Source organism: Hyla sarda, chromosome 1 (assembly GCF_029499605.1).
Source record: "Hyla sarda isolate aHylSar1 chromosome 1, aHylSar1.hap1, whole genome shotgun sequence".
NCBI lineage: Eukaryota > Metazoa > Chordata > Amphibia > Anura > Hylidae > Hyla > Hyla sarda.
Window position 1 is genome coordinate 616,755,002 of NC_079189.1, and position 12,605 is coordinate 616,767,606.

The 12,605-nt window shown below is 44.8% G+C and overlaps 1 protein-coding gene across 1 annotated transcript; it reads right to left on the reverse strand.

Annotated features, from left to right (window-relative positions):
• Positions 1 to 10,869: 10,869 nt before the first annotated feature.
• On the reverse strand, positions 10,870 to 12,339 carry LOC130299528 (uncharacterized). The gene is made up of 4 exons (XM_056551468.1): positions 11,986 to 12,339; positions 11,751 to 11,856; positions 11,446 to 11,631; positions 10,870 to 10,974 (listed from the first exon to the last, which is right to left on the reverse strand). The coding sequence occupies exons 1-3, from the start codon at positions 12,303 to 12,305 to the stop codon at positions 11,593 to 11,595; spliced, it is 465 nt and encodes a 154-aa protein (XP_056407443.1). The 5' UTR covers positions 12,306 to 12,339; the 3' UTR covers positions 10,870 to 10,974; positions 11,446 to 11,592.
• Between the last annotated feature and the right edge of the window lie 266 nt (positions 12,340 to 12,605).

A 12,605-nucleotide genomic window follows, 5' to 3' on the forward strand; every position in this document is an offset into this window, starting at 1 on the left:
AATGGGTACTCCTCCCCCAGACATTTTATCCCCCGTGATCTCCCTGCTGCCCCCGGCGTTTGTTTAGAGCAGGGGATCCTCAAACTTTTTAAACAGGGGGCCAGTTCACTGTCCCTCAGACCATTGGAGCGCCGGACTATAGTAAAAAAAAAATATATGAACAAATTCCTATGCACACTTATATATCTTATTAGTGGACTACCCCTTTAAGTACGTAAGTATGCAGTACAGTTCCCCCCACATAAACAAAAAACGTGGTCTCAAATGGCTGGAGGTGCTCAGCCCCACATGCAGTTGTGCATATATACTGGGGGAGCAGATCCTGCGCTTGTAGTCCGTTGCTAGGGGCGATCCCCATTATAAGAATGCATACAATGGAGGATGCCTGCAGCGGACTACAAGTGCCACAATAGAATCCTACACCAGATAGACGGTGCGGATGTGTAACAATTAGAACAATACAGGAATATGGGTCACTACTGTGGGAGATGTATACAATGACATTGGCTAATCCCTCAACACTGATGTAAAATTGAGACATTCACCAGTGTATCCTTATATGAAGGACACACCAGAGCCCGCACACCAACGCCAAGGTTTCTCAAATGGCGCGGGACCTAGCGCTAACCTACCTGTGCATGATAAGCAAAACAAGGGCCAGTGGGCAATTACGGCAGCATTAAGCCGACTCACAGAGTCCTCCCTAGTAACCTCCAGCGTGACTGAGCACATACAGTGGGAGGAGGGAGACAGACTACAAGCCCCACCTAAGTTGGCTGATATAGGTGCCCGGCCTCACAGGTGCTACCTCAATGCTGCCTGGAAGATATTCAAGGCGCATTAACATATGGAGTTTACACGCCTCCACGTATAAAATATAAACAACAACAACACGTTTTTTTGTTGTTGTTTAAATTTTATACTTGGAGGTGTGTAAACTCCATATGTTAATGCGCCTTGAATATCTTCCAGGCAGCATTATGGTAGCACCTGTGAGGCCGGCACCTATATCAGCCAACTTAGGTGGGGCTTGTAGTCTGTCTCCCTCCTCCCACTGTATGTGTTCTTAGCCTTAGTTCTTAGTGGGTACCTGGGAGGACTCTGTGAGTCGGCCTAATGCTGCCGTAATTGCCCACTGGCCCCTGTTTTGCTTATCACCCACAGGTAGGTTAGTGTTAGGTCCCGTGCCATTTGAGAAACCTTGGCGTTGGTGTGCGGGCTCTGGTGTGTCCTTCATATAAGAATATACTGGCGAATGTCTCAATTTTAAAATCAGTGTTGAGGGATAGCCAATGTCACTGTATACATCTACCACAGTAGTGCACCTAAATTTCTGTATTGTATCCCCCCACATTAGGTTGGCAGTATAGTTCCCCCACATTAGGTTGTAGTTCCCCCCCATTAGGTTGGCAGTATAGTTCCCCCACATTAGGTTGGCAGTATAGTTCCCCCACATTAGGTTGTAGTTCCCCCCCATTAGGTTGGCAGTATAGTTCCCCCCACATTAGGTTGGCAGTATAGTTCCCCCTATATTAGGTTGGCAGTATAGTTCCCCCATGTTAGGTTGGCAGTATAGTTCCCCCACATTAGATAGGCAGTATAGTTCCCCCACATTAGGTTGGCAGTACAGTTCCCCCACATTAGGTTGGCAGTATAGTTCCCCCACATTGGGTTGGCAGTATAGTTCCCCCACATTAGGTTGGCAGTATAGTTCTCCTACATTAGGTGCAGTATAGTTCCCCCACATTAGGTTGGCAGTATAGTTCCCCCACATTAGGTTGGCAGTATAGTTCCCCCACATTAGGTTGGCAGTATAGTTCCCCCACATTAGGTGCAGTATAGTTCCCCCACATTAGGTGCAGTATAGTTCCCCCACATTAGGTGCAGTATAGTTCCCCCACATTAGGTTGGTAGTATAGTTCCCCCACATTAGGTTGGCAGTATAGTTCCCCACAATTGGTGCAGTATGTTCCCCCACAGAAATACAGCCTCCAGCCATACAGTGTATGGCTGGAGGCTGTATGCCTGTGTACTGCCCCACTTCAGTGCTCCGTCCACCACTTCTCTGGTACAGCCATAGCAGTAAGTCCCGGGACCGAAGGAGCGGTGGTCGGAGCGCCGAAGCTGACGTGCCGCTGGTAACGCTTACCAAGCTGGCCAGCGCACGTCCTGCTCGCTGCTCTGCTCCTCCACGCTCCGTTGCTATGGGCGCACACACGGGACGTAAGTGACGTCCCTGTGTGTGCTACCTCCCTGCGGCCCCTGCATTTTAAAGTAAACACGGGGCCGCAGAGAGGTAACCGGGGCATCCCTGTATCCCGAAAACATATTTCGGGACACAGGGATGTCCTTAGGCAGCGGCGGCAGGCGGGCCGGATGTGGCAGGCTGTAGTTTGTGGACCCCTGGTTTAGAGCGTCGGGTGTAGCGCCGGAGGCATTGAGGGGACGTGACTGTGACGTCACGAGCCTCCACCCCGCATCGCCAGTCATCCAGCACAGAGCAAAGTTTGCTTCATGCACCAGATGTCTGGGGTGCTGCAGCCGAGATCGCGGGGGTCCCCAGCGGCGGGACCCCCGCAATCGGACATTTTATCACCTATCCTAAGATGTCTAGGGGTGGAGTGTCCCTTTTTATGAAACTTTTGACGTGTCACACCCACATGTGAAAGTTTCTGATCAGTCAGGTTCTCAGAGAGGAGATCTCTACCGATCTATGGATATAGCTGGGAGAAGTGCGTGGCTGTGTGCTTCACTCCCCACCTTGCTGCTTGATTGATTGACTAATTGCAGGAGGTGGGCTTCGTTACAAGTCTATGGAGTCCATTTCCTGCAATGGGCCCATAGCTGTGCATTTCTCCTGCCTATAGCTAGAGAACGGTGGGGGTCTCAGCACTGAGACCCTGACCTATCAAAACTTTTGACATGTCTGACTTTTTTATTTATTTTATGTGGAATTAACCTGAATTTGCAAAATGCCCACATTTATTTCCAACATTACTCTAATCCTTCAGAGCCCTCCCTATAAGATCTGCTCATGTCTGATAAGTCACATGTCTGATAAGTACATTGACTGTTCTTACTGTACTCCTCGTCTGGACGTTTCTTCCAGGGTCGGTGTTTATGTGGAGTAAATTTCCTGTGTCGATTGGATTCATTTAACCATATTGGATTACATAAATGTCTTACAATGTTTTTCTACTGGTTATTTGGGAATTTTTTTTAGAACTTTTTGATGCAAAATGTATACTCCCGGTGTAAAAGAATCGGTAGGAAGGTATGGGCAAAAATGTCTTTGCAAAATAGAAGGCCGTTATAGTATTCCGCAACGTTTTGTCAAAACCGAATTGTATTGTTTCCAAGGCCTGATAGGGACTCTAGGCTCTCTAGAAATATGATGTAGAAATAGTATGTAACTTCCCCTTATAGGTCCCACCACATGGAACATTAGGCAGATAAGAAGTCTCCCACTGCGAAGGTGAAGATCTAGGCACGTGGATTTAACCCCTTGGGGACGGAGCCCATTATGACCCTAAGGACAGGAGCATTTTTTGCAAATCTGACCACTGTCACTTTAAGCATTAATAACTCTGGGATGCTTTTACTTATAAATTTGATTCCGAGATAGTTTTTTCGTGACATATTCTACTTTATGTTAGTGGTAAATTTTCGTCGATACTTGCATCGTTTCTTGGTGAAAAATTCAAAAATTTCATGAAAAATGTGAAAATGTTGCATTTTTCTAACTTTGAAGCTCTCTGCTTATAAGGAATATGGATATTCCAAATAAATTATATATTGATTAACATATACAATATGTCTACTTTATGTTTGCATCAAAATGTTGAGATGTTTTTACTTTTGGACGACATCAGAGGCTTCAAAGTTCAGCAGCAATTTTCCAATCTTTCGCAAAATTTTAAAAATCGGAATTTTTCAAGGACCAGTTCAGGTTTGAAGTGGATTTGAAGGGTCTTCTGGTTAGAAATACCCCATAAATGACCCCATTATAAAAACTGCACCCTTCAAAGTATTCAAAATGACATTCAGTAGGTGTGTTAACCCTTTAGGTGTTTCACAGGAATAGCAGCAAAGTGAAGGAGAAAATTCAAAATCTTCATTTTTTACACTCGCATGTTCTTGTAGACCCAGTTTTTGAATTTTTACTAGGGGTAAAAGGAAAAAAATCCTCTCAAAATTTGTAATCCAATTTCTCTCGAGTAAGGAAATACCTCATATGTGTATGTCAAGTGTTCGGCGGGTGCACTAGAGGGCTCAGAAGCGAAGGAGCAACAATGGGATTTAGGAGAGTGAGTTTTTCTGAAATGGTTTTTGGGGGGCATGTCACATTTAGGAAGCCCCTATGGTGCCAGGACAGCAAAAAAACCCTCATCGCACACTATTATGGAAACGACACCCCTCAAGGAACGTAACGAGGGGTACGGTGAGCATTAACACCCCACAGGTGTTTGACAACTTTTTGTTAAAGTCGAATGTGTAAATGAAAAAAAAATTTTTTTCACTAAAATGCTGGTTTTTCCCCAAATTTTACTTTTTTACAAGGGGTAATAGGAGAAAATGCCCCCCAATATTTGTAACCCCATTTCTTCTGAGTATGGAAATACCCCATGTTTGGACGTCAAGTACACTGCGGTCGAACTACAATGCTCAGAAGAGAAGGAGCGCCATTGAGCTGTTAGAGAGATAATTTGTTTGGAATGGAAGTCGGGGGCCATGTGCATTTACAAAGCCCCCCGTGGTGCCAGAACAGTGGACTCCCACACATGTGACCCCATTTTGGAAAATACACCCCCCACGGAATGTAATTAGGGGTACAGTGAGCATTTACACCCTACTGGTGTTTGACAGATCTTTGGAACAGTGGTCTGTGCAAACAAAAAAATTACATTTTTCATTTTCACGGATCACTGTTCCAAAAATCTGTCAGACACTTGTGGGGCGTAAATGCTCACTATACCCTTTGTTACGTTCCGTGAGGGGTGTAGTTTCCTTAATGGGGTCACATGTGGGTATTTATTTTTTTGGGTTTATGTCAGAACCGCTGTAAAATCAGCCACCCCTGTGCAAATCACCAATTTCGGCCTCAAATGTACATGGTGCACTCTCACTCCTGAGCCTTGTTGTGCGCCCGCAGAGCATTTTACGTCCACATATGGGGTATCTCCGTACTCAGGAAAAATTGCGTTACAAATTTTGGGGGTCATTTTTTCCTTTTACCTCTTGTGAAAATAAAAAGTAAAGTGCAACACCAGCATGTTAGTGTAAAATTTTTTTTTTTGCACTAACAAGCTGGTGTAGCCCCAACTTTTCCTTTTCATAAGGGGTGAAAGGAGAAAAAGCCCCCAAAATTAGTAGTGCAATTTCTCCTGAGTACGGAGATACCCCATATGTGGCCCTAAACAGTTTCCTTGAAATACGACAGGGCTCTGAAGTAAGAGAGCACCATGCGCATTTGAGGACTAAATTAGGGATTGCACAGGGGTGGACATAGAGGTATTCTACGCCAGTGATTCTCAAACAGGGTGCCTCCAGCTGTTGCTAAACTCCCAGCATGCCTGGACAGTTAGTGGCTGTCCGGAAATGCTGGGAGTTGTTGTTTTGCAACAGCTGGAGGCTCCGTTTTGGAAACACTGCCGTACAATACGTTTTTTATTTTTATTGGGGGGACAGTGTAAGGGGGTGTATATGTAGTGTTTTACCCTTTATTATGTGCTAGTGTAGTGTTTTTAGGGTACATTCACACTGGCGGGTTACGGTGAGTTTCCCGCTAGGAATTTGCGCTGCGGCGAAAAACTTACTGCAAACCCGCCCGTGTGAATGTACCCTGTACGTTCACATGGGGGGGGGGGGGGCAAACCTCCAGCTGTTTGAAAACTACAACTCCCAGCATGTACTGACAGACCGTGCATGCTGGGAGTTGTAGTTTTGCAACAGCTGGAGGCACACTGGTTGGAAAACCTTCAGTTAGGTTCTGTTACCTAACTAAGTATTTTCCAACCAGTGCGCCTCCAGCTGTTGCAAAACTACAATTCCCAGCATGTACTGATCACAGAAGGGCGTGCTGGGAGATGTAGTTATGCAACAGCTCGAGGTACCCAACTACAACTCCCAGCATGCCGAGACAGCTGTTTGTATTTGAATTTGTAGTTTTGCAACATCTGGAGTGCTACAATTTAGAGACCACTGAACAGTGATCTCTAAACTGTGGACCTCCAGATGTTGCAAAACTACAACTCCCAGCATGTCCAGACAGCAAACAGCTGTGTGGGCATGCTAGGAGTTGTAGTTTTGCAAGATCTAGAGGGCAGTATAGAGATCACTGTGCAGTGGTCTCTAAACTGTAGACCTCCAGCTGTTGCAAAACTACAAATTCCAGCATGCCCACACAGCAAACAGCTGTCTGGGCATGCTGGGAGTTGTAGTTTTACAACATCTGGAGGGCTACAGTCTAGAGACCACTATAGTGGTCTCAGACTGTAGCCCTCTAGATGTTGCTAGGCAACTTACCGGCTTCCGTCGCATCCAGGGAGCCGTCCTCTTCTGCCGCACGCAGATCTCCGTCGCCGCCCGCCGATCGCCGTCGCTCCGCTGCCTCCGGACGGGTAAGTGATCTTTGGCGCCGCTCCTCTTCGTTTTCCCTGTTCTGTCCCGCCTATTGTGGGTGGGCAGGACGGGGAAAACAAAAGTAAACCCCCCCCCCTGCCCCCGATCTGCTATTGGTGGTCGCGTCTAGACCACCAATAGCAGGGATAGGAGGGGTGGCACCCATGCCACCTCACTCCTATCACTTCAGGGGGATTGGGGGTGTCTTAGACACCCGCGATCCCCCTTATATTCCGGGTCACCATAGACCCGTAATGACCCGGAATCGGCGCAAATCGCAAGTGTGTATTCACTAATGACCCCCTTGGGCTGATATCTATCAGCACTACAACAAACCCAGAAATAATGTACAAATGGAATCACACCGAGGGTATTCAATTAATGCAAAAATATAACAATCTTTATTAGGAGCACATGATTGACATAGCAGAAAAAACAACAATAATGACAGACACAGAAAAATAAATTAAAACCACTTAAAAAGGCCCATAACGGGCCACACAACACAAATGAGACATGGTATATGTCTCATCCGGACCAGGAATGAAACGATGTGGCTCACCTACCAAAATAAGAATAATTGCAGAACAAAATGCCCCCGTCTGACCTGAGTCACACAAACTAACCGTAAAGTGTCATGTGCAAATTGAACCTATATATAGAGGTATCACAATAGATATCAGACAATGACATGCGGTACATCTGGGAATAAAGGGCCAAGCAACCAATATTTATAAAAAATATTAAATGAACTATAGATGCCGGCAAGAAATAAATATGTGAGGTCAGATAGGAGGCAAAACCTGCATGAAGTGGGAGCAAATGTCACCCATATGCCCGGTCCGAAAAACCTTCGCGTTCCGTCACTGAGTGACTTCCTCAGGAGTGTGGGGACGTGAACTAACACTGTGTCTTATATACAAAAAGTAAATCACAAAAAATACACAAAATACAGAAAATACCTTGCAGGTGTGACAACGGAGGCCACGCCGCGGCCGCCATCTTGCTGTGTCAGCTGACACACAGGGGCGTAACCACATCATGTGACGTCGTTGATAATGCCCATTAAATGTCCAAAATCTCCAACACAATGGCGTCCATGCATTAGTCGGCGTCCTCGGACGCCGCCAAGATGGCATCATAATATGATAGGCGTATTCCCCTAAAGACAGCCACCTCCGTCCGCGTCAGCCGACGTGATGACATCTTAAGGTCATGTGACCGCATGACGAGCGGTCACGTGATGACAACAGAATCGCAGTCACCAAGGAAACCACGCTGACATGCCTGCCGAGGCAGACACGGCAGCGCGATCAATGAACAATAGTGAGTATCCAGGGATAACCACGCCTCTGGGTCACATGGCCCGCGGCCACATGACCAATGGAACCTCCCAAATTCTCCATCATGAAAGAGGGCAAAAATTACAGAGGAACACCATGTATAAACCGATAGTACAGTATAGGGGAAATGGTTATACAATTGAAAATACTTAATATGATGTTATAATAATAACAATAATAATGAAATGACCCAATTAACATATCATAGTATGCAAAATTAATGTACAAAATTAGTAAGTCAGACTATAGCAATGAACCCACGGGTATGATTGGCATGTGGTGATTCATATGACCCTAGTATACATGATTGTTAAACCATAGTACACTGAAATAACCTTACCCATAGCCTAATAAGATAATATCGAGTATTATCTTCCCCGCGGCGGGGACCGAAATTCCCACGGGAGTATGGATACGCCCTTCATCCTTAAGTACCAGGACGCAAGGGCGTATGCATATGCCCTTCGTCCCCAACAGGTTAAAGGGGTACTCTGCACCTAGACATCTTATCCCCTATCCAAAGGGTAGGGGATAAGATCTCAGTTCACAGGGGTTCGTCGCTGGCGAACTTCGCTCCGTGCCGGATGACTGGCGATGCCGGGCGGAGGCTCAAAACATCACGGCCACACCCCGTTCGTGGCGTCATGGCCACACCCCCTCAATGTAAGTCTATGGGAGGGGGCTTGGTGGCCGCCACGCCCCCTCCCATAGAATTGCATTGGGGGGAGTGGTCGTGATGTCACAAGCAGGGCGTGGCCATGACGTCACAAGCCTCCGGAGCTGCACCCAACACTCTAAAGAAATGCTAGGTGAAGCAGGGAGATGGCGGGACCCCCGCGATCAGACATCTTATACCCTATCCTTTGGGTAGGGGATAAGATGTCTAGGGTCAGAGTACTCCTTTAAAGCTGCCCACAGGTTCTTAAGTCACACAGACCTACATGGGCACATACCCAGTGACTATACCCAGTGTACATTAGAAAGTGATCCAGAGAATTGGAAGGCACTCCGTTAGATGATCGATTTATGGCAAAATCCTTTTGATTGGTGCAAAACAGCTGTCAGTCATACCTGCCTCTGTGAGTCTGGCATCCCACATTTATATCGACAGCCGTTTCGCACCAATCCATGGCGCTTCTTCAGACTATGCTACCTGTGGCTACCTTCTTCATACCTGTCTCTGTGATTCTGGTGTCCTGCGTTTTTGTATTGACAGCTGTTTCACACCAATTTACGGCGCTTCTTCAGACTAAACTATACGCTGTGGATTGGCGCAAAACTGTCAAGTTGTTTCCCCGATGTAATAAAAGGATTTTGCCATGGATTGATCCTCTAACAATGAGTGACTTCCCTTTTTCTCTAACACTGTCTGGGGCACCACACCTAATAGTCACTGGGTGCAAGAAAAAATGTAGGACACCAGTCTCACAGACCTGCTCTGGACAGTTCCTGACATGGACAGAGGTGTCAGCAGAGAGCAGTGTGGTCAAACTGGAAATAACTACACAACTTCCTGTGGAGCAGACAGCAGCTGATAAGTACTGGAAGGATTAAGATTTTTAAATAGAAGTAATTTACAAATCTGTTTAATGTTCTGACACCAGTGATAAAAAATAAATAAAAAAATGTTAATGTATTTTGTACCTATTGTTTTCTCTTTTTCGGGAGAGGCAGATCTAAGTTGCATCCGGATACAGCCATTTCTGTATACAATAGAAGTTGTAGGAAAACAGCACATCCAAAAAAAGTTTTTAAATGTATTATGGTGCTCGCAGGTCCAGACCCGGGTCAGGGATCCATTTTAGATAAAAAGAGAATATCCACAGCACACATCCAATGGTGAAAAAATCAAAAGTGGTTTATTCCATCAAACAGAGTGTCCAGAACAACGTTTCAACCAGCTCTCCTGGTCTTTTTCAAGCTCAGTATATCTAGTGTCTCACACATCTTATATAGGGGCATTCATCAAATGCCATCAATAACAATAATCATACAATTAGTGCAAAATTATACAAAATTACTCATATAAAAATTAACAACGTGCATACATTGTGTATATAAATATTGAATATAGGAAAAACGTGCAAAAATTACATGGATATTATTCATGATCACAGCCAATAGTGCTACATTACTTAATTGGACATTATTATATAAAACATAACGCCCAGGTGATGGTTAAAAACAATTAAAAACAAAATATACAGTGTCTATGGGAGCGCTCACTCACCGGTACATGATTAGGTGTTCCTGGCTTGTAAACATTACAAATGCGCATGTCTGTCGCACTATCTAGCAAATTCGTCTCATCGGCGTCACGTCACATCCGGCCGGGGCCACCAATGCCGGAAGTGCATCATCCCTCGTCATGGGAACAAACCAACTGCATACTGCGCCTGCGTGCAGTGTAGTATACTAATCCGGCGCACGCGCACATCGCCTGCATATGCGCGGCAGCCATTTAACTTAAGGGAAAAGGTTCCATATATGAATACCGTGCGTTCATGAGCGCACGGCGGGCATATTAGAGACTGGCAAATCTGCCCTTACTCCGCTGTTAGCCATAATCAGGGTATAGAAGCAGCATGAGAAGGTAAGGTAAGTATATTGGCTCGGTACCCGGCACAATGAAGTGTCGGATGCCCAGACATATACCCGGCATCTCAACGGTCACCATCAATCAAGTGGATATCCGGAGAGGTCAGGTTTACACTACCTCAACCCAATGACCCTCACGGTCACTACAAGTTCAAAGTATTAACCCCTAGGCATATGAGCAGAATTGTGCATGGACCAAATGAAAAAATAAATGAATAATAAATAAAACAAAAAAACATTCTAGTTGCCATGACACAGATGTGCACCACCCAGATTGAGGCTCATCCTCATGAATGTGACAACACCTCGATGATGTAAGTATCAACAATTTTATTAATGAGCAATATTACATCATAAATATATATCTTCCACTGTACTATCCGGTGAGCGAGGAGGTCTCCACATCAGTACACTATAAAAGGAACAAGAAAAAAATTGTTAATCAGAATATTAACACATTCATATTTATATATCATACTGAGTATACTCAAACTGATGTACGAGGACATGGGCTACATCCTAAGGTACCTATTTCCCCACAATCCTAGAAGATATTTTAAAATCCACATTTAGACCCTTTGGTTTCAAACAATCCAGTTCAAAAATCCATTTCAGTTCACGGCGCTTCAATAATGCCTGTCTATCCCCTCCTCTCTTTAGTGGTGGGATATGATCCACAATCATGAATTTCAGTTCACTTTCACTATGTCCCAAGTCCAAAAAATGTTTTGGTACCGGGAGATCCATTTTCTTTTTTCGAATAGTGTACCGATGTTGGTTTATCCGAGTTTTTATGTCCCATGTGGTCTCACCTACATAGATAAGACCACATGGGCACCAAAGTACATAAATTACATATGAGGAGTTACAATTAAGATAGTACCTGATAGGATACTCAAGGTGTGTAATAGGGTGTTGGAATTTTTCACCTTTCACTAGATATTTACAGTTGACACACACTCTACACGGAAAGCAACCCTTTCTGTCCACCGAGATGTATTTTTGTGTTCCCCCAGTCTTTTTTGAAATATCAGCCACCACGAGTTTGTCTCTGAGATTTGTTGTCCTCCTATATGACATCAAAGGAGGAAGAACAAATTCAGGGACATTCTCATATCCACTTAGTAAATGCCAATGCTTGCGCAAAACTTTTGCTATCATTGGTGACAGGTCATTATATGTACTTACAAATGCTATCCGTCTGCTTTGTGTCCTTATAGGTCCTTGTCCGTCTCTGCCAATTGTCACTCTCCGTCTCTGTCTCTCTAAAAGTTCATCTGGATATCCTCTTTGTCTGAAATTAAAGGTCATCCGGTCAAGAGCTTTGTGCAATTTATCAGGGGTGTCAGTAATCCTCCTTGCCCGCAGCATTTGGCTGTAAGGCAAGGAGTTGACCATAGCCCTTGGGTGGCAACTATCATACCTGAGTATGGTATTCCTGTCTGTGTCCTTGGTAAATAAGTCAGTTGTTAAATGTCCATTTTCTACTGTCACCAAAACGTCTAGGAAGCTGACCGATTGAGATGAATGTGTCAGGGTGAAACTGATGTCCGATAGTCTGCTGTTTAAATAACCCTGAAAAGATAACAAATCTGTTAAATTACCAGTCCAGATAATAAAAATATCATCTATGTACCTCCACCACTCCAGTAAATATCTGGAGTGGGGAGATACATAGACGAACTGTTCCTCAAAATTCCTCATGTAAATATTGGCGTATGTGGGGGCAACATTGCTCCCCATAGCGGTTCCCTTCCGCTGTAAATACAGTTTACCGTCAAACGAAAAATAATTGTTATATAATACCAATTTTAACAATGAGATGACAAAGTCAATTTTCTCACCAAGAAAGCAGGCATCAATCAAACTCCTAGTCACTGCCTCCACACCCCCATCATGCTGGATGGAGGTGTAGAGGCTCACTACATCAAAAGATGCTATGATACAATTATCGGGTATCTCCAGACATTCAATTTTCTGTAGAAAGTCAGAGGTGTCTCTAATGTACGATTTAGCCCCAACTGCAAAGGGTCTCAATAGTTT

Excerpts from the sequence above, each read along its gene's own strand:
- LOC130299528 (XM_056551468.1), bottom strand. The coding sequence starts at position 12,305 with ATGGGGAGCAATGTTGCCCCCACATACGCCAATATTTACATGAGGAAT. Across the intron at positions 11,857-11,985 it reads GACAGGAATACCATACTCAG|ACAAAGAGGATATCCAGATG; the intron begins GTATGATAGTTG and ends CTTTAATTTCAG. Across the intron at positions 11,632-11,750 it reads AAAGCAGACGGATAGCATTT|GAGGACAACAAATCTCAGAG; the intron begins GTAAGTACATAT and ends GATGTCATATAG.